The 23,280-nt window shown below is 30.6% G+C and overlaps 2 protein-coding genes across 2 annotated transcripts; both read right to left on the reverse strand.

Annotated features, from left to right (window-relative positions):
* Positions 1-1,012: 1,012 nt before the first annotated feature.
* LOC145958719 (uncharacterized) lies at positions 1,013-1,627 on the reverse strand. The gene is made up of 2 exons (XM_083076236.1): positions 1,442-1,627; positions 1,013-1,336 (listed from the first exon to the last, which is right to left on the reverse strand). The coding sequence occupies exons 1-2, from the start codon at positions 1,625-1,627 to the stop codon at positions 1,013-1,015; spliced, it is 510 nt and encodes a 169-aa protein (XP_082932362.1).
* A 10,933-nt stretch (positions 1,628-12,560) lies between these two features.
* LOC109815725 (oligopeptide transporter 2) lies at positions 12,561-19,670 on the reverse strand. The gene is made up of 6 exons (XM_020380521.3): positions 18,510-19,670; positions 18,331-18,428; positions 14,219-14,782; positions 13,869-14,121; positions 13,582-13,764; positions 12,561-13,365 (listed from the first exon to the last, which is right to left on the reverse strand). Exons 1-6 carry the CDS (start codon positions 18,969-18,971, stop codon positions 12,748-12,750), a joined length of 2,178 nt encoding a protein of 725 aa, XP_020236110.1. The 5' UTR covers positions 18,972-19,670; the 3' UTR covers positions 12,561-12,747.
* Positions 19,671-23,280: the final 3,610 nt, after the last annotated feature.

Here is a 23,280-nt window from a genome sequence, read left to right on the forward strand (position 1 = left end):
GCAAAATGTTATGAGACACAACTTTCAAGACTTAAACTTTTGTTTATTTCCCTTTTTGTTTTTGCTTTTGCTTTATTTTTCAGAAATTCCTCATCGTGACACACAGCCAAGTATCATGGATGAGTGAGGCCTTTGAACGTTCTTTGACTTGAATGACAGTTGGTTATTCCCTTGGGTTACCCTTAAGCTGTTGCAAGAACTTATGGGTTGAAACAAAGTTATTTTGTTGGTTGCGCTCTATAACATTTATCAAGAAATTATCAAGCATACTGTGGCTTTTAAAACTCATAAAAATAATTTGTAATGCCTTGAATTTTCCTTTTTTTAGATGTAACATGCATTTCCTTTCAGTATATTATCATAAAATGCAAAAAGAATTGGCAACAAAGAAGTAGGATAATCTTATTTAAGAGAGTAAGAATGTGTTTATAAAGGAAGTCATTGTATGACAAGAATGAAAAATAAGTACAATGGTAGCAATAAGAGGTAACTGTTATGTGTGACATTTTCCAGATGAACAATGCTAATACTACACTTCAATAACCTTGATTGCTCGCTAATAAACTTGAAAGGATAATTCAACGTATTTGCCCCAGTTTGTTTTGCTCTACCGTGTCTGGCCCCAATTGATACCTTGAAATTTGGCATGATGCTTATCTGCTAGATTGCTTTTTCGAGTTTTCAACCTAGCATGTCGCTTTCAATTTGCTTAGATCGCCTTTTCAGGTTTTCAATCTAACCAGCTCTTTTTTTGTGTTTTTTTTTTACCCTAATTTTTGCCTAGATCGCCCTTTTGGGTTTTCAATCTAGCGAGCTTCCCCCTTTTTTTGTTGACCCTAATTTTTGCCTAGATTGCTCTTTCAAGTTTTCAATCTAGCGGGCCACTCTAACTTTTGCCTAGATTGCCCTTTCGGGTTTTCAATCTAGCGAGCATTTTTTCTTTTGTATAAATGGCCATGAAAAATTGCATTCAACCTTTCTCCTCAATGAGATTTAGTTGATCCAAACAGGTTTAGACCCATTCTGCTTCTTCTAATTTGGCTTCCGTCAATACTCTTAAAGATGGAATTTCAACCTCGATTGGAAGGACTGCTTCCATTCCATAAACTAAGGAAAATGGGGTTGCCCCAGTTGATGATCCTCTTGATATTCTTGTTTGCTGCTCATGTAAAGCAAATGGAAGCATCTCATCCCAATCTTTGTATGTCACCACCATTTTCTGAATGATCTTCTCGATGTTCTTGTTTGCTGCTTCAACTACCCCGTTCATCTTTGGGCGGTATGGGGAAGAGTTATGGTGCTGAATTTTGAAGTCAACACATAATTCTGTCATCATCTTGTTGTTCAAGTTGGTTATATTAATAGTGATAATTCTGCTTGGCACACCGTAACGAAAAATTAATTCCCTTTTGATGAACTTTACAACCACATTTCAAGTCACATGGGCATATGAAGCGGCTTCAACCCATTTGGTGAAATAGTCAATAGCAACCAGAATGAAGCGATGTCCATTTGACACTTTCGACTCAATAGGGCCAATAAAATCCATTCCCCACATTGAAAATGTCCAAGGTGGTGAGAAAACATTAAGAAAATTTGGTAAAGCTTTGATGTTATCAGCATACATCTAGTATTTAGAGCAATCATTTTCCATTTCCTCACAAGTCTGATTAACTGCATAATCAAAATTATCTAATGCAACACTAGCATTATCACTTTCGAGCACATTTTTTCGCATTCTTTAAAGTTAGAAAAAGATTGGTAAAGAGATTAGGGAGAAAGGAAAAGGCAAGAGATAAAGGAAGAATGAATGCATTTTATTTAATATTTAAAAGGAAATACATGAGCCCTTATTTAAAGAAATAAATCTTAAAGCCTTGGGCAGAGCAATAAGACTGACATTACAAGAAAATTACTTAAAATTTGAATTAAAAACCAACAGGCAGCTTGACAATCTTCCAATTGTTAAGTTCCACGTTCAGTGGACAAGCGTGAACCAGACTAGCATGTTCATTCTCGCAAGAGTCTTGCTCAACAATAGATATTGAGTTTGGAAACTCAAACCCATCACACCAAAAGCTTTCTCACAGATCACTGAGAGGGACCCGATCTACTCTCCTCAATAGAATTAACTGTCGGCCCTCCATGACCTGGTAGAGGGTTATTCCCAATGTTAGGATTGTCCTCTTTAAAGTTTAACCACCCAGCCTTAGTCAAACTTTGTACCTTGGTTTTTAGTGCCCTGCAATTTTCAATGGAGTGACCAATAGCTCCCGTATGATAATCACATTTTGCATTAACGTCGTATCCCCTAGGATATGGTGGTTCTATGGGCTTCATCAGGCAACGTACTACTAGTGAATTTTGTAGTAGGAGAGGGAACAAGTCAGTATAGGAGATAGGGATAGGGTCAAACTCAATTGGTTTCCGATCTTGGGTATTTTGTGACCTCACATGGTTAGAATTTTGGTTCCATGGCTGGGTAGATTGAGGTGGTCGTGCGGTAGGTATTGTGGGTGAAGCTTGCAGAGCTTGATGGATAGGTTGTTGAGGATGTCGTGAGACAGTAGTGATATTTGGGTAGACCATGTGAGGGGTATAGAAATAAGGAGGTTGGTTGTTAGGTGACTTAGGGGAGTTGAATGTCACTGCATTTGTATCTCCTTCTTTTTTCTTTCCTGCACCATTTGAAAATTTTCTTGAACCAGCTATTTTAATAGAGTTAACCGCAATCTTCCCACTCCTCGTGCCATTCTCAATCCTTTCCCCGATGATGACTATATCAGAGAAATTTGATAAAATATTCCCAATCATTTTATCATAGAACGGTGCTTGTAAAGTATCAATGAACAGGGCTACTGCTTCTCTATCAGACAAAGGAGGTTCCACTTGTGCTGCCACTTCTCTCCATCTCTGAGCATATTCCTTAAACGTTTCACCATCTTTTTTAGACATGTTACGTAGTTCAAACCTATCTGGAACCATGTCAAGATTATACTTATATTGTTTAAGGAAAGCATCAGCTAAATCCTTCCAGGAGCGGATATAGGCCCGTTCAAGATGCATATACCAATTTAAAGCTGCCCCAGTTAAAGAATCCTGAAAACAATGAATAAGCAACTTATCATTGCGAGCATACGCTGCCATCTTTCTGCAGTACATGGTCATGTGATTCTTTGGACAACTTGTTCCTTTATATTTATCAAATTCAGGAACTTTGAACTTTGGGGGGAACTCTATGTCTGGAACCAAACAAAGATCGACAGCTTCACCGATATCATAGCTACCTCCTTCCACAACTTTTAGCCTCTCTTCTAGCATTTGTAACTTTTCGCTAGACTGAACATGCTCAATTCCTGAGGTTGGTTGATATCCCCTAGAATTTTGGTGAGGATTCCCTTGGTCGGTGAAATTAGAATTTTGGGCTTGGTAGGGAACTTGATGTTTGTAAGAGGTGGCATTCATGGGTGGAACCTCATGTTGGGTTGGTGGCATTTGTTTAGGCGGCTGGTTCACCAATGGTTGGTGCTTATCCGGAGGATCCATGATTGTTGGAGGTGTGTAGTTGGGCGGAAGGCCATATTGTGGCCATTGGACCTCTGGAGGGTCAACATGTTGGTCGGGATTGTTAAGATGTAGAGTTAATGGTTGTGCTGGGGCTGGGGTAAAGCCAGGTGGATACGCAGGAGAGGTTGATGATTCTCCTCTAGCTACTGGAGGGGTCCCTTCCATGTTTTTCACTTGTATAGATTGCAACATCTCTATAATTTGGGCCATTTGTTCCTTCAGTTGATTGATATCATTTCTCATTTCTTCGTTGCGTTCCTCCATCTCATCCATGATCTTGGCCTGAGAACGTGTTCTATAACGATGTCGAGGAAACACTTTGTTTTTTTTCTTTATTACTTTTTAAATACAAAGTGAAATTTATGAGTATAAAAGAGAAGGAAGAAGAAATAAATTTTGGAAAAATTGATTTTGTATTCAAACTGAAGAGCGACTCCCCACATCTCAACGCTAGAGGCAAAAAAAACCCTTAGGTCATACAATGGTTGACACCTATTTCAAGGGAGCATTCACTCCTCAATGGATAAGGTCATCTTACTAGCAATGTAGCAGTACGAACCATATTTTCAAACAAGGATCAATCATCTCAAGATCAAAATGTGATTAACAATCACTCAAGGGAGAATTCTCTCCTCAATAAATGATGTCTACCACAAGTTATAAGTCAAATGTGCTATTATTTTGACAGATCTTACCTACCCTTTAGAGATCATTTTTTAGCACATTTATCTTGATACTCTTGCTTAACCCTGATACATTGCTAGAATGATTTTGAATCTCCTCCATATTGAATATTATCAATTATTTTAAGGTTTAAAAGGAAAAAAAATGAGATGAAGACTAAAATTAAATGAAAAGAAGAAAAAAATGAGACAAAGACTTAATTAAAATGTGACTTACTATGCCCCTAATATGCATGTATGCATGACTTTTTATCATTTATCTTTTATTTGTTAAAAAAAATATTTTAGGCAAGAAAAGTAACCTAAAAATGATATTGGATATAAATGTATGATGCATGAATGTATCAACATTTTTTTTTGGTATGAATATATATAAGAAGAGGGATAGAGAGTAGTATAATGTGACCTATTACAGTAAACCTAGGGTAGGAAAATTTTTAAGGTTGACACCCTACTTTGGAAGGTCATTAAGTCCACCTATTAGTGCATGGTTTTGTGGGTGGATCTAAAAACTCCTCAAGATTTATTGGTCCCCAGGTTGCCCTTACCATATAAATAAGGACCTAGCGCATGAATCAATCACAAGTAGGGAACATACCCTCTCAATATGATTAAACTATGCTACTAGTAACAACCTAAGCAGTGACTCAACAACGGTCAAGTGAGCATCAAGCCCCTCAATAACAGTCATCAAACCACCTTCTCTTCTTAGGTTCGCACAGGCTCGAGTATAGAGCCCAAAGTGTGTGAGGTACAAGTGTTAGTGAGTGTGTGGGGTAATAAACAGTCATGCAAATAAAATAAATGAAACTCTAATTTAAACTTAAATCTAAACAAAACATGCATAGCAAAAACAAAATAATAAAAAATAAATAACAAAAAAAATAATAAAAAATAAAAAAAATATAAAAGGAAAGGGAAAGAAAAAAAATATATATTTATAAAGTCATAATTTTGCGCAATTAATTTAATAAGGCCTGACTCTCAAACATCCCCAGCGGAGTCGCCATCTGTCGTAACCGGGATCACGACGGGATGACGCTAACATTAATGGAGCCGCCACCAATATTTTATTTCAAGGGAAAAACATTGGAAAACCCTTTAAAAGATAATCTTTAAAATTAAAGTTGGGTTCGGGAGTCGATTACGTGTAGGGAAGGTATTAGCACCCTACAACACCCGTAAAAATAGTACCTTTAATTAATTGCGCAAAATTATATGAATTTATAAATATTTAATTTATCCCTAAAAAACGTATGTGAGATATATTTTCATTAATCTAAGATGCCCCTTTTTTTTTATTTTTTTATTAGAAAATTATAGGGATTTGGGTTAGCAAATGGCTAATCAATAAACCCTTCCAATAACATGAAAGATAGATTGCTATTCAATCCATGTTATTGACTTTTATTTGTTGATACTAAAATATGCTTAAAGTGTAGGACAATGAATAAGTATTATATTAACTTTTATGATTTATATGATATTAAAGGGTAGAAGTGCTACTCAATTAATATCATTAACCATAAAAATAAATGTATATAAGAAAAATTATGTTTATATTTTTATTTAAAGAAATAGATTTTGCACAAGGATCCAAGTTAGCAAATGGCTAATCAATAAATCCCTCCAATAACGATAAAAATAGAAATGCTATTTAATTAACGTTATTGGTTGCAACAGATCTTTACTCTTTAGAAAGAAATTTCATACATGAGAGTTTAAGCTAGCAAATGACTAGTCATTAAACTCCAGGACCTAATAATGTTAAAGATAAAAATGTTATTCAATTAACATTATTATTGGTCGTATATTAAATATTTTTTTAAATAATAATCTTAAAGGCAACAAATCGTATTCACTATGTACAAACAATGAGCAAAAATAAATAAACAAACAAACAAAAATAAAATAATAATAAATAATAAATAAATAAATAAATAAATAAAGAGAAGAAACGATACCAAATGAGTTGAATCTTTGAATATGATGATCAAGAAGGTGCTTTTTGGCTACCTTTCACACTACAGAGGTGTCTCACAGATTTTAAGAAATACAAAAGAGAGGGGGAAGAAAGAGAAAAATTTCGAGCTCTGAAGAGTACTGGACGAAATTTTTCCCGGGGTGAAAACTGTGCCCAACGCGTCAATTTATAGATGTCAGACCTGACCAGAAAGACCCGTTCTGAAATCGGAACGGCCCGTTCTGGATCATACCGTTACAAGCAAAATGTGACTCTGGAACGGCCCGTTCTAAATGCGCAACGGCCCGTTCTGAAATTTGGAAAAACCCGTTCCAGACAAGGATTTTTGGTCCTTTTTGTCACTTAGAACGGCTCGTTCCCATATTGGAACGGCCCGTTCCCATATTGGAACGGCCCGTTCTAAATTAGGGTTGTTGTGTTTTTTCTTAACATGGAACGGCCCGTTCCGAATTTGGAACGGCCCGTTCTAGGTTACAACACTTTTTTTTTTTTTTTATGTTTGCCAGTCCGAATAAAATTGAGTCCGAATAAAATTGAGTATTCACATATACATTGATAACATTCCCTTTTGAAATGTGTGAATATAAAAGATATGTAAAAGTATTAGAAAAAATTAGCACCCGTGATTGATTTTGACCAATAATATGTCGAACTAGCATCTCACGATTCTCACCGTCCATGAGAGGTTGTAACATCATTCGTAGATTAAACTCTACAGACATCAATTTAATTTACATATTAAGTGGTTTACGACCAAATGTAAATTTATTTGGTCTGATTTATTTAATTCGTGAGTTATAAAGATTGGGGTTTTGCAGGTTACTGAATCAGCCTACAGACGGATTATTTTTTTAAAAATGTGAATTATTTGTTGTTAGAACTTTTTAGTTATTCAGGCTATGAACTAGCTCACATGATAAGTTACAAACCACACACAATAAAAAAAAAAAAAGTCTATTTAGTTAGTTTACTGGTGTACCCATCTATATTTCTACCAGAGGTTGAAAATCGGCTTAAAAAAAACACCCCTAGTCGTATTAATATTAATTCAATAATATACGTATAATATATATATATATATATATATATATATATATATATAATATTTATAGATAGAGAATACATGTATAGTAATAATATTATATATAATAACCTACTAAAAACATTTATTACTTACGTAGTTACTTACTTTTATATATATATTACATATTATTAAAAATATTTACAATACGTGCCTATTTACATACCATAGTTTCTTTTTTTACTTCTATTATAATATTTACATGAGTGGCTGAAACAAATTTACAATTGGATTCACATGATTAGCGGGCAGTAAAAAGAAAGTGACTATTATTGGGCCGTCGATCACTGTAAGGACTTCTTGGTTTGGAGAGAAGGTAAAGGTCGACACCGCCACTCCATTAAATGTGACTGCTTTTGCTACCGCATCTACACTTCATGTAGTTCCAGAAAATACAGTAGATATCACTGAGGGAAAAAGTCCTGGAATGTTGGGCGCATCCATCTATATATATATATATATATATATATATATATATATATATATATATATATATATATATATATATATATAAATTAATACAAATTTTAAACAAGAAATATAAGGAGTGAGAACAATTTTCAAAGAAATATTTATAATCACTTAACATGGGTAGCAATAGTTAATACTAGAAAATATACATATAAAAATTTGAATTATACTTGCAGTGACTAGTCAGGATAAATGAGCATTATAATATCAACCAGCAAAAAGATTTTTAATCTTACTCCTTACTCATTTAAATCCCCAAGGTCAAACCTCCAGCTACAAATAATTCAAATTTTATCTTCTATGGCTATAGAATAATATTTATCTTTAAATACTTGAAGAAATAACAACAAAACGAGTCAAAGATATTTTAACAAAATTATATTATAGTTAATAATAAAAACAATCACGCTAAATAAATTTGAGTATTTATCATTATTTAAGCTTTAAATAAATAACATTTACGTAAATGAGATATATTAAAGAGCATCAATCAAATAAATGGCAATGATAATCATTATGAAATAATTAAACAATATAAAATATGAACATCTTAATAATTATTATGAATAAAAATAATCATAGGTTAAGCAAATAAATGAGGTTAGAGACACCTCACTAGATAAATACACATAGAAAATAAAATAAATAAATAAACATAGTAGTAGATAAAATTTTAAAGAGATAAAGTTCTTCTCCCCCTCACCTTACCTTAAGGTTGTTTATCTTTCTTTCTTTCTCACTTTTCTCTTTCGCTCTCCGTTCACTATCTCTTTCTTTTTTTTTTCTTACCTCATCTGGTTACGTGTATCGTGGTTACGTGTAAGATAAACTGCAAGTACACAAAATCATTACAGAGATAAGAATATTATCCCAAATCAGTGAACAGTACGAGCTCTTATTTATCTATAAATAGGGGAGAGAGAACGAAATCGGGGTAAGAAAAAAAAAAGAAAGAGATAGTGAACGGAGAGCGAAAGAGAAAAGTGAGAAAGAAAGAGAAATATAAAAAGAAAGAAAGATAAACAACCTTAAGGTAAGGGGGAGGAGAACTTTACCTCTTTAAAATTTTATCTACTACTATGTTTATTTATTTATGTTATTTTCTATGTGTATTTATCTAGTGAGGTGTCCCTAACCTCATTTATTTGCTTAACTTATGATTATTTTTATTCATAATAATTATTAAGATGTTCATATTTTATATTGTTTAATTATTTCATAATGATTATCATTGTCATTTATTTGATTGGTGCTCTTTAATATATCTCATTTACGTAAATGTTATTTATTTAAATCTTAAATAATGATAAATACTCAAATTTATTTAGCGTGATTGTTTTTATGATTAACTATAATATAATTTTGTTAAAATATCTTTGACTCGTTTTGTTGTTATTTCTTCAAGTATTTAAAGATAAATATTATTCTATAGCCATAGAAGATAAAATTTGAATTATTTGTAGCTGGAGGTTTGACCTTGGGGATTTAAATGAGTAAGGAGTAAGATTAAAAATCTTTTTGCTGGTTGATATTATAATGCTCATTTATCCTGACTAGTCACTGCAAGTATAATTCAAATTTTTATATGTATATTTTCTAGTATTAACTATTGCTACCCATGTTAAGTGATTATAAATATTTCTTTGAAAATTGTTCTCACTCCTTATATTTCTTGTTTAAAATTTGTATTAATTTATATATATATATATAGATGGATGCGCCCAACATTCCAGGACCTTTTCCCTCAGTGATATCTGCAGTATTTTCTGGAACTACATGGAGTGTAGATGCGGTAACAAACGCAGTCACATTTAATGGAGTGGCGGTGTTGACCTTTACCTTCTCTCCAAACCAAGAAGTCCCTGTAGTGATCGACGGCCCAATAATAGTCACTTTTTTTTTACCGCCCGCTAACCATGTGAATCCAATTGTAAATTTGTTTCAAACACCCATGTAAATATTATAATAGAAGTAGAAAAAGAAACTATGGTATGTAAATAGACACGTATTGTAAATATTTTTAATAATATGTAATATATATATGTAAAAGTAAGTAACTACGCAAGTAGTAAATATTTTTAGTAGGTTATTATGTATAATATTATTACTATACATGTGTTATCTATCTATAAATATTATATATATATATATATATATATATATATATATATATTTATACGTATATTATTGAGATTAATATTAATACGACTAGGCGTTACACATAAGATTACTCAATGAATCCTAAAAAAAAGGATTGATTTAAGTCGAATTGATCACGATAAAAGAATACAAATTTAAATAATTTGGTTCAGATTTGACCCATATATATATATATATATATATATATATATATATATATATATATATATATATATGCTAAAAACTTATTTTGGTCCCTTATAATAATTGTTTGTTTCAATTTAGTCCCACTTTTATTTTTGGTCTCAATTTGGTCCCTAATAAATTAATTGATTGCAATGTCGGATATTCGTCCAAATTATTTAAACGGAATTAACTGTTGGCCACGTAGATGCATAGGTGGATGCCACATGGATGCCAAATTTCTTGAAAATACCTGGAACCAGAACGACCCATTTTGAAACCAGAACGGGCCGTTTTGGGTGCACTCTTAGTGTGTTAATTTTGCATCTGAAACGGATCGTTCCAGATGCAAAATTAACACACTACCAGTACAGCAGAACGGTCCGTTCTGAAACCAGAACGGGTCGTTCCAGAGAATATTCTATATTAATTTTATTCAAAAATATAATAATTTTGAAAAATATTTTTTATGGTAAAATTTTAAAATTACTTATTTTTATAAAATACAATTGTCTTATAAATAGAGCGATAACTTTTCCTTTTTCTCTTTCTGTCCGAAGAAATATTTAAGTGTCACTTTATAATTTTTTACAACTTATTTAAAATTAGAGGAATAAAATGATAAAAATTAATAGGATCAACATAATAAAATTATTAATTTGTTTTCTTTTAGTGTCCTCTAAATTTTTACACTCATTTAAAACAAAAATATTTTATATGTTAATTTGAATTAATTTAACGAAGTATCATATGATTTTAAATTTTTTAAATTTTTTTTATAAATTTGATCTATACATGAAAAGCTTTTTAATTTAACAATTAAATTTTTAAAAATTTGATATAGAACATTAATTATTAAGTAGAATAAATCTATCAAGACTTACTCTTGAAATAAGTAAAATTTTTCTTCATAAAAAATGAAGATAATTTTACCACAAAATAAAAAATAATTAAATAATTAAATAAAATATAAAAAAAATATAAATGTATTTATTATATTAGATATAAAATCATAATTAAAATATAATTAATAATATATATTTTTTAAAATTATTAATATTTTATATATAAAAAAAAAATGAAAAAAATTTTAGTGGGGGCAAGTGCCCCCACTATGATTAACTTAGATCTGTCCCTGCATGTGGTTGTGTGGTGAAATGTTAGTCCTGTGTATCCTCTTACTTTACTTCAAGTTCTACCTCTTCAAGAACAAGTTGTTGTTGGGGTACATCGTTAATGACTTCAAGGAAAAATACCATGTCATTTCATCCTTTACTGTATAGTGTCAATTTCACAGTAAGTGGTCCACTCCAGTTTAACTAACAATGAAATAAAATCTGCTACCATTATCTTTAGTGATACACTGCATTATCCTTAATGATACACTGTATAGCCTAACTGTTTAGCAATTGAAGTTATCAATTTCCATTGACAATATTACCAAATCCAGTGTTTGAAATGCTTTGTACCTTGGGTCTTTTTCCTTCATTCATAACTGTGAACTATAATCATTGACCGTTTGTGTTTAGCAGTCTGGAACCAGAACGACCCGTTCTGGTTCCAGGTGTTTTAAAAAAAATTTGACATCTACCTATGCATCTACGTGGCATCCACGTGGCCAACAATTAACTTCCTTTAAATAATTTGGACGGAAGTACGACATCGCAACTAATTAATTTATTAGGGACCAAATCGAGACCAAAAATAAAAGTGAGACTAAATTGAAACAAACAATTATTATAAGGAACTAAAATACTATTTTAGCATATATATATATATATATATATATATATATATATATTAATTTTATTATTTTACTCGGTGCACACCATACACTCGCAAACAAATCTCGGACTCCCTCAACAGTGTAAGTTTTAAATATGTATTGTCAGTTGGCAGAATTAATATCTTTCGGAATTGATGACAAATTCTTGTTGAGTTTTAAATATGTATTAGTAGAGTATAATTATCGTTAATTAAATATTATTTTAATATAGATAAAAATTTGAAAACACCAAATATTTTTTTCATATAGTCTTAGCCAAATGATATAACATTCTCCTATTTTCTAGCAATTTTTTTTCTACAATGTTGTTGCCTATTATTGACATGAATAATATTATTTAATCTAACTGAATTAGTAAATTTTTTTTGATTAATTAATAATATTTTTAAAATAAGTCATAATTAGTGTACACACCAATTTTTATTATAAATAGGTGAAGGTGCTAGGTGACATGTAATTAAAATTGATAATAGAGAATAGTAATCTTAAGTCTCAAAAGAATATGTTCTGTATTATATATTTTTGGATATTTTAAAAATACATAACAATAAATATTTTGTATAAAATTTCAAGCTTATATATTTGTTTAATGAAAGGTTTACAATCTATAATAAGTTGAAACCCCCGCCATTTTCACTGTTATCTAGCTAGCAACTAAAACATTGTCAAATTTATTTGGTAATTTATTTGAGAGATGACGAAATTGAATGGCATTAAGAATAAGTATAAAAATATGATGATCTGTTCAGGAATCAGAAAATAAGGCCCACCAAGGCGCTTCAAACGATCTAATTCGACTGTATTTGCAGAAATATTATTCAATGTACATTCCCTCCCCATGATGAAAAGGGAATCAAAACAGAGGACAGACCCCTTTAGGATCTACTATACCTTTCGCTGTTGGACACCTGGCAAGGGGACAGTGCTCATCAGTTCCCCACCATTCAATACTTGTTCCCTCCATGTTAAGTGAGAAGTATAGAAGAACCGTCATGAAAGCCAATCCAGCGTCCAAAGCTGCCGCTAGCACATAATTGTAGCGCTGCCACCAATTCTTACGATACTTGAATACATAATAGTTGAAGATTGTGGCAACAATAATCCACGAATTGAAGTTCACTGTGCTGGCTGGTGGCATTGCGGCAGTTGCTCCAAGAAGCACAGGAAGGTGAATTGAGGATATCCACTGTTGATTGGGAAAGGCTTTATGCAATAGCCATACAAATAGTGGTCCCAATACTCCTATTAAGAAGAACCAATTGAGTTGTATGTAATTCCCAAGAGTGCCGAAAATTCGCCTTGGCCCTACCAAGCCCCAGATCACAGATGCATCAAAGAAAACTTTGTCACCCGGGCAGGTCCATGGACTGTCCGAGGGCAGTAGATCTTGGTTGCATATATGCTTTATTGAACCCAGCAACCACCATGCGACACCAACGTCCACGGTTCCTGCTATCAGAGTCCCTACGATCTAATACATATATAATAATATGAAAATTTTGAATTAGACAACTTGTTACATAGCATCATCATTCACACACTCAGATTCTTTGATACTACAACCAATGATAGTACTATAAAGTAAATAAAAAATTACAGTTTAATCTCCCGTTAATTAAAAAGAAATGCCTAACAGTAGTGTATATGTATATATATATATATATATATATATATATATATTATATACCTGAACTATGAACATGGAGCGTGGTGGAATCTTCATGTAATGTCCTAGCTTGAAATCAGATAGAAAGGAAACAGCCTGTGACATACTTATGTACCCATATGTCTTGAAGCAAACGTTGGCTATTGGCTTGCCAGGTAAAATCACACCCATGATGTACTCAGTAATGATATTCAAACCTGGACTCTGAAAATGGAAAGGATAAAGTTATGGATTGGGGCCAAGCAGTAATCAAAACAGCACTTCCACTTCAATTTCCCACAGAAAGAAAGAACAGATGGTTTGATTACCTGATTAGTGGTGGCAGTTATGATGCTAATGGGGAGAGTAAAGATTAGTGCAAGCCCAGATGCAAAGATGAGACCCCACCATGGCATTTGTATCTCATCTTTCATGACAATACAAAGTACAAGTGCAAGTACAAATGTAACCGAAAGCGTGACATGAAACCACCAGCCAGGTATTTGCTTGTAGTTCTTCATCAATCTTGTGTGAATGTCTTCCTTTGCAGAGCGGGAAGTTCGGAACTGTTGATATATCTCCCTGTATAGAAGTAGAGGGCAACAATACTAATTTAGTTTCAAAGTTATAGAAGTAAGCAGTAAGCAGTTGATAATAATAAAAGCAACGAAAGCATTACCTGCCATTAAACAAGGCGACATGAGTGAGGGAAGAGGCAATGGCAGCAAAGCCAAGGCCATAGCTAATAGCAAAGAAGACACTCAAGTTGACTCGACCTTGTTTAAGGTATGCCTGCATATCAATCTCAAAGTGTTGATTCACAATGGCGGTGACATTGTAGCCGTGGCCATTGGCAGTGAATAGACTTGAAGAGTATATGGGGAAGTTCTTGGCATTGTAGAGATTAAATCCCCAATACGCAGCAGGTATGAGGAGGTATACTAATAAGACGTAACCGACAATGATGTTAGCTGTTGCAAAGAAAGGAGTGACGAGTGGATTGCCAAGGAATGCAGCAACGGTGGTCCAGTCAAGGGAGAAGGAACCCAAGCCAAGTCCACTCTTGCCTGATCCAATCTGATGGGCAGTTACTGAGCGGGGAAAAATCCAACACACCCACGAAATAATTGACAGTGTCGGAAATAGGAACCCAGGTACCACGTACCACGCGAAGCTGCAAATAAGTGCGATCAAAAAGAATTTCTCTTTTGACATGCGCCTCCGTTCTTTTTCATGCAAGGCCCTGCCAAACAAAAAACATTACATTCTTTATAATTTTTATTTGTTTTTTTTATTTTTACCGTAACGCATACAAAATTTGTTAATAGTCCTTTATTTTTTTTTTAATAGTTACAATCAAAAATTATTTTTTTTTTTCTACGTAAAACTCCCGTTGATCTCTCTCCTTTCAAAACCTTTATTATGAACTAAATCCATTCATCCATTTTGAACTATTTTAATCTTTTACTAAAAGAAATATTAATTAAAAATTTACGAGGAACATTTCGTTTGAAATTAAAATATAAGAACAATCAATGGGCAAAATTGACTAAAGGGTATCTGTTGAAAAGGAAAGAAATAAAAGGAAAATTGTACATAAAAAAATATTTTTTAAACAATTTGAGGAAGAGAAGTCATATGCCTTTTTTCGTTCTTCCCAGAATTGTTTTATTTTTTTTATTCCATTTTAAAGAACTCAGAAAAGGAGAAAATTAAAATTAAAATAAAAGATCTACTTCTAGATGTTCTAAATGAAAGAATAAAATTGTCTCCAAGAGAAATATCTAAAAAAAACAGTAAAAATATAGATCATCAAAAGTATTTTCAAAATAATCATATTTCACCCATAATTAAATTCCAAACATTTTCTTCTTCAAACTTTAACCTCACACGCTATTCAACATTTTTTTCAAAAATTTCATAATCCTTTTCAATAAATTTCTTTCTCAAGTTTATTGTAAAGAAAATAAGGATTTGATGCTTTATGCAAATTATAAATATTGAGATTCATTAATTGTAACAATTAAACAAGTAACAAAATATTGAAATACTAATGTCACACGTTAGTCATAATGGAATAATAATAATAATAATAAAACCTATATGTTTAAAAGGAAAGAAAGAGACCTCATCCTTAAATAAATGGAAATAGATTTCTCTTGTTCAATTTTCATATGAACGCGTTATGTTATGAGAAAAGATATAACTAGCAGAAATATATATATATATATATATATATATATATATATATATATATATATATATAAAGGAGGGATTTAGGAGTAAGTCTACCTAAATTTTAACTCATGTTTAATAACTCATGTTTTACATCAAATTTTAACGATCCAACCGTTCAATTTAAAGTTCTTAATGCATAGATCAAATCTGTAAATTTTTAAAAAATTTGAAAATTATTTGATACTTCGTTTCATTAATTTGAATCAATGTATAAAATGATTTTATGATTATCCATCAATTTAAATTAATGAAATAAAGTATCAAATAATTTTCAAATTTTTAAAAAATTTACAAATTTGATCTATGAATTAAGAATTTTAAATTAAACAGTTGGATATTTGAAATTTGATGTAGAACATGAGTTATTAAACAGAGTAAGTTTAGGTAGACTTACTCCTAGAGTAAAAGGATCCCTTTTCACACACATATATATATATATATATATATATATATATATATATATAAGTGATTTAAACTTATCACAACAACCAAGCAAATCATGTGAAATTTTGGTGTATTCCTCCTAAAATATGCTCTTTATTTAAAAAAAATTCAATAATATACAAATATCATTATTTGATAACAAAATGTAATAAATACATGAATGGTAATGATACAAAAAATTTTAAATAATGGTCCTATTATAAGAAAATTCTCTTATTTTAATTGCTATAGAAGATTTTTTTTTTTAATTTGTAACATTAAATGCATGCGATATCAAGCACGTTACTAAAAATATAATTAAAATGGTAAATAGTGACAATCAAAAATAATTTAGAGTGATATACATTAAAAAAATCATTTAATGTGTATAAAATAAACCAATTGACATTTGACAGTAAAAGTCGTGGCCCCTAATATTACCTATTTTGGGGTCGTGGTTCCGAAAATTCCAATTCTCATGCAATGTTTTTATAAAATAAAAAAGTTAGTTTAGTCTCAAATAAAATTTCATGACATAAAAAACGATATTTATATAACAAATTATACAACAATTTTTACAATTAAGAGAGAAAAATTGAAATATAATAAATGATATAATAGAGTGACAATTAAATATAAAAAAAATATGATATTATATAAATTATTTTATTATTATTCTAAACAAAATATAACCCATCTTTGCAAAATAATATATATATATATATATATATATATATATATATATATATATATATAATTTGCACAAAAAATTGGTTTCTTCTAAATTTCCGAACAAACCATATGACATGAAGATGAATGCCATTTTCAGTTTTGGACATAACATTTACCCGAGGACTCCCGTCGGCCGTCAGTGAATTCAAAGACGGCCAAGGAATCCATTTATACAAACCTACACGCAGTAGAAACAATGCAAATCGTTTCTCCCGCTGATTTCACTTGAATACAGCCAAAATTGAGTCATTAATATGTCAACAAAATCTCATAGTATCCTGAAACAACTATGTTAATAATAAATGAGGTATTATATTCAACTTGCAATAATATCAAAATTATATAATAATTTATACACTTAAATATATTTTTAGTCTCTTAAATTTAAAATAAATTTATTTTTAATTCTCAAATTTAAAATTATTATTTTTAAATTTTATAATTTTTAAAAAATTTTAATTTTTATATTCAAATTTTGTTAAAAAATATGTTAAATATTATCTCATTAAACCTACCTTCAAATTTGTAAGGAATTTTTCAAATACTGTAACATTATATTTGCTTACTAGTATCTTTTAGTAAAAATATTATATTAAAATTATATATAATTATCTTAATTTATCCTTTTTAAATATGTTATTAGTTATTTAAAGAATTAAAATAAAGTTTTTAAAAGTTTTAAAATTAAAAATCTAAAAACATATTGAAACCTAATTTATATTATAATTTTTATGAGGAAAAAAAGCTTGTATTAATTTTTTATTATCTAATTACAAACTACGTATGTAAGTTTGTTCAATTTTATAATAATTATTTATAACTTTTATTAATAGACATATACATCGTCATTAATCCTGTTTTTTTTATACCATTCATTTTTCCTGTATTTATTATTTTTATTATTTATATTATTTGTAAAAACAATTACATCATATATAAATAAAAATTCTCTCTTAAGAAAATTAAGACTTAATTACATTTTTAATTTCCTTACTCTCTCAACTTAGTAAATTTCGCCCCCAATTGTTTTTTCTCACAAATTGTACAATTCTGTTTATATTCTAACTTAATATTCAACATTTAACAAATAATGTGTGACATTATTATATTATAAAGAGTAAATCTTGGGGCTAGTTATTCCACTCTTTGAGGTATCTTCAACGTAACGAGGAGATTAGTCATTACTATCAACAGTGGATACTCCATCGACAAAAAAAAAAGTAAACCACTAAAGTTGTTAAAGTTTGGTGTGAGATGGTGGAAACAATCCCTTGTTTTTCTACTGTTATAATAAATCCTTAATTGCAAATCATAATAAATACTCCTTATTTCATGAAGGATGTAAGAAGAGTTCATGTAAGCAATAAACAAATTAACGATGAAATTGATTATAATTACCTGAAGAGAGAGACTTGCACTAGGGTGGCAGGCCACCACATCTGCGCTGGCTCCACCACGTACTTCTTCATGATCCCCGCCCATCCGTATCCCAACACCTGCGTAACGTACGTATGCAATTCAACACACTCACTCGTTACTCATTACTCAATGCAATTCAATTCAATTCAACTCATCACCTGCGTGGTCATGACGAGGAGCCAACTCGCCAAGAAGCTAATCTTCCTGCCATAGAAGGCGCGGATTATATCCACAATGCTGATAGCGTAGGCAGAACCGTTCCCAAACGCGGCGCCAGCATTCGCGAATATCGAAATGAGCACGTGCTCCTTCATGTTGAAGGGGCCAGGGTTGAGCGAGAAGGCCCTCCCTCCGATGCGAAACTTCCTCGTGGGAAGCACCCTGGCCATGAACCGCCCGATCGGAAGCGTGGCCACCTGCACCGAAATCATGGTGACCGTGAGCGGCTCTGTCCTGTAGCCGAAGAAAGTGTTGAGGAACGAAAGCAGCGACACCGACGCCACGCCCATGAACCACATCCGAAACGTCCACACCGGCTGCCCGGGGTCGTCCTCGTTCGACACCACCAGACGCACCTCCTCGATCGGCGACACCTCCTCGTCTATCTCCATCGAACCCATTCTTAATATTTCTCACACACGCTGCTGCTGCTGCATCATTTTAACACCATTAGAGGTTTATGTAATGACCATTTATATTACGCCTTATTTAACGGACGCCAACGGGTTAACGCCGTATTCATTTCTCAATTCATCATCTTAGTTTACCGTCTACTTCTCTCCTACATTTTCTTTTTATTTTTTATTTATTTCCAACAATTGCTATAACTCTTCTAATATTTTTTTACTCTACATTTTTAATAAATCTTGTTATTAAATTAAAAGTGACTCTTAAATTAGATATGAAATCCATAAAAATTTATTTGTCAGATTTTCAATAAATTTTTATTAATAATAAAAAAAAGTGTTAGAGAAACTATCTCTAACACTCCTCTTTATTTTCTCAAATTAACATTCTTTAATTATTAAACAATAAATATATTATTTTTTATTTTAAATGTATGATTATAATTTGTTAATTAATGTTATCGTAAAAAATTAAATCGATAATACGATAAGAACAACTTTTTCTTCAAAATATAGATAAACTTTTTTTTTTTTAATGACTGAGTAAACTTATATTTTTATGCTTAATTAACAACAAAGCTAATATTCGTTAAGTTCCATGAGGGATAAAAGAGCTTTTCAGTTTCAAAATTTATTACACTATTTTTAATTAAATTGGTTTTTTATCGGTAAGAAACTGAAAATTACACTGACTTATTTTACCGTACAAAAAATATTTTCAAAGAAAAATAATCTAAAAAAATGTTTGACTAAAACCGTAATTAATGATGCTAGAGAATCTTCTTTTGTCTTATTTAACATAATTATGTTGAAATTAGTGTCAACTCTTTCTGTTCCAGTGTTAGATACACACTTCAATTATCTTTGCTATAGCGGGTCGGGTCCTGGGTCTCGGTCTTCTCGTTCTCTTCCGGGTAGTCCGATGTGAGGGAGTGTGCCTGCAAAGACACTCCGACGTTCAAGTAAGTGTTCGGCGTAATAAATGCGGTAGTTCAGAATTAATTACATGCCTCGTTGGGGTCCTATTTATAATAGTTCTTATTGGGCCGCAATTAGGGACTGGGCCCCAGAAAATTAGGGGTCTAATCCTATGCATTATGTTAATTAATCTCTCCGTAACCATCTTGATGATGCCGACATACTCGGCTGACCCCGCCAACACGTTTCGCCCCTATTTGGGGGTGGTCGGCAGGTTCAGGTACTCGACATAAGCAACGTCGACACGTTTCGCCCCTATCTGGGGGTGGTCGGCGGGTTCGGGTACTTGGCATAAGCGATGGTCTCGGGCATTCGGGCGAGTCGGCCACCATACGGTATACTTTCTTTAAAAAAATATAAAAATCTGTCTATTAAGATGGGATTTTTTTTTAAATGTTAAATAATTTCTTATTAAAAAATCTTGTGATATTAAATTAAGAATTTTAATTTTTCTAATTAAGAACAAAAGGGAGTAGTAACTTTTTTTTTTGTTTTTCCATTCTTTTAATGTTAATTTACTTCTCGTGCCCGAGCTAACATGCACGAGTGCTAAGTTACGATCTATCATTTTTTTATATTAACATAATTTTGAATGAATTTTAAATGTATTTTTTTAATTTCATATAAATTTCAAATGATTTTTTCATTAAATTTAGACTTTTAATTTATATAATTAAGAATCAAAGGAAGTAGTAACCGACTTTTTGTTTGTACATTACTTTAATGTTAGTTTACTAGTGTAATAATCTGTATCATGCATGGATGTTAGGTTATTGCCTTTACTTTTTTTTATTTTATATTAATATGATTTTGAATATATTTTTTAATTTCATATAAATATATATTAGAATATATTCATATGTATATATATTTAAATATTTAAAAAAAATTGGATATTAATATATATAGACATATTTTTAAGTTTTATTTTTGTATCATGTAATTATATATATATTAAGTCAGGAAATTAATGTTAATTTATTTTATTTCAATGTTGCATTAAATTTTTCCTTTAAGTTTACGGGAAAAAAAAATACATGTGCAATATAATATTTCCTCCGTTTATGTAACAAGTGTAAGGGGGAAAAAGTCTCAAAATAAATATATTTTTTAATGCAATTATAGGAATGCTAAAAAGGATTTAATTCAATAAATTGATTCAAATAATATGTCTAAATAAGTTGGATTGAGCTATATTTTTCAACTTTAATTTACAACCTGTCAAGTCATCATATTAATTGACAAATAAGGTTGGATTGACATATTATGTAGAATTCAGCTATTATTTTGTTTTTTTTAGAATTTAACTTATTAATATTGACTTATAGTATTTTATTTGTAGTTTATTTACTTATTAATATTTATTTATGTTTATATCATAGGCTTATTTAATGTTGTTGATAAAATTATTTTATTGAAGATATATTTATTACTTACATATTTTGTTGATCATTTGAATCATTTAATTTATTACTAATTTTATAATATTTTTCACTTTTTAATTATATTTGAATATAAATTTTGAAAATTAAAACAAATAAAATGAAAAAAAATAATAGTAAAATGTTTTTAATAAAATTAGTAATTTTTTTTATATATAATGGGATGGAGAAATTAAGTAACATAAAAATGGAGTTGCATTTATTGGAAAGTTATTTTTTTAAAAGGACAATTGTAAAGTGAGTTATAATACATTCTTTCGCATGCACCTTTTTAATGGATACTTTTTCAGATTTTGAATATAAATAAAATAAAAAATAAAAAATAAAAAATAAAAAAACCTCATGTTTCTTATGTTGATATATAAACAAATTTTAACTAAATTTAATCTATTTAATATTAATATTTTTTAATAATCTTTTATTTAATTAAAATTGTATTTTTAATAGTTTTCTTATTCTTAATATCAAGTTTAAAAAAATAAAATAGTTTATAAAATTAAGTTATTGTTTAAATGGAATTAATGTAATTAATTAAATGATCTTAACTAATTTTCTCAATTAACGTGATTTTTTTTTTTTACTTGTATTCAGAATTGGAGAGAGTACTTATATTTAGACTACTTTTATGTTAGACAGTTGGTTTTTAATATTACTTAAATAGTGCCATGACTATCTCTTAGTGATTAACTTTGTCTCAATTTATTAATAGTGTGAGATAGTAAAAACAGGTAATATTTACATAATTTTAGGATTAAATTTTGTTATCATTATTATAATTTTTTTAGATAAAGAGAAAATGATTAATAGTGTTATGAATTTATTGAAATATTTAATAGTAATTAGTCACTTGAAAAACAAAATTAACTATATTTATATGCATGATTAATCATGTGTGTGATTGAATGAATTGTTTTTATATGTATAACCTAAAGAGTAATTAGATGGGTGACTTCCTAAACAATCTTCAAGTTATACCTCTTTAAAAAAGTCAACGTGAATTGATATATATATATAGACCGAATTTTAATCTTCTGCATCAATGTTGGTTCAAATCTCCTTATACCACTTTTCCTGCTATATAGGTAACCTTTCTCATAGACATCCTTTAACTTCTAGACACTAATTAAGTGGTTGTAATTTTTTTTTTTTTGGTTCGTTCTTGGAGTATCCACCGCCGACAGCAGTGACTAATCTCCTCGCTACGTTGGAGGCACCTCAAAGGGTGGGATAGCTGACCCCAAGATTTAACGCGGCTGCATACACAAGGCAGGATTCGAACCCCTAACCTTGTTTAAGCGTGGATCAACCCCTACCGCTGAACCACACGCTTGGAGTTTTAAGTGGTTGTAATTGGGACTAAGTAAGTAGTTACAATTGGATAAAAAAATTTACAATTCAAACTTATATAGTAATAATCTTTTAGGTAGATTTCTACTATCATTCTCAATAAATATACAATGCGAATTATTACACCGGTTATTTAATAATATCTATATATGTGAATAGGCTTCCACAAAATGATGTCCTAGACATAGGCTCCAATGTATATAAAATTTATAATTTAGATATTTTTAGTTGCATCTCAAATTTAAAATATATGGTTATGCATTTTGAAAACAATGAATGTATCCCCCAGTTGGATGTATTACTAATTGAATGTTTAGCTTAGAAATGAGGAATTATTTTTATGTTGTTTCCATATACATTCCAAGAAATAGAATCTTCCTGTACAAAAGACAGGAAAGGTATAGAAAATCTTCCTATACTAATTAATCACATACTGCCACCGGAGTGATGCAAAAGAAAACGCGTTGCAGCACATTTTTGGTGCAATTTATCATTCTTTTATGATGCTCGCTGCAGAACACTCTTACCAATTTTTC

This window comes from Cajanus cajan, chromosome 6 (genome assembly GCF_000230855.2).
Source record: "Cajanus cajan strain Asha chromosome 6, NIPB_CcT2T_4, whole genome shotgun sequence".
NCBI lineage: Eukaryota > Viridiplantae > Streptophyta > Magnoliopsida > Fabales > Fabaceae > Cajanus > Cajanus cajan.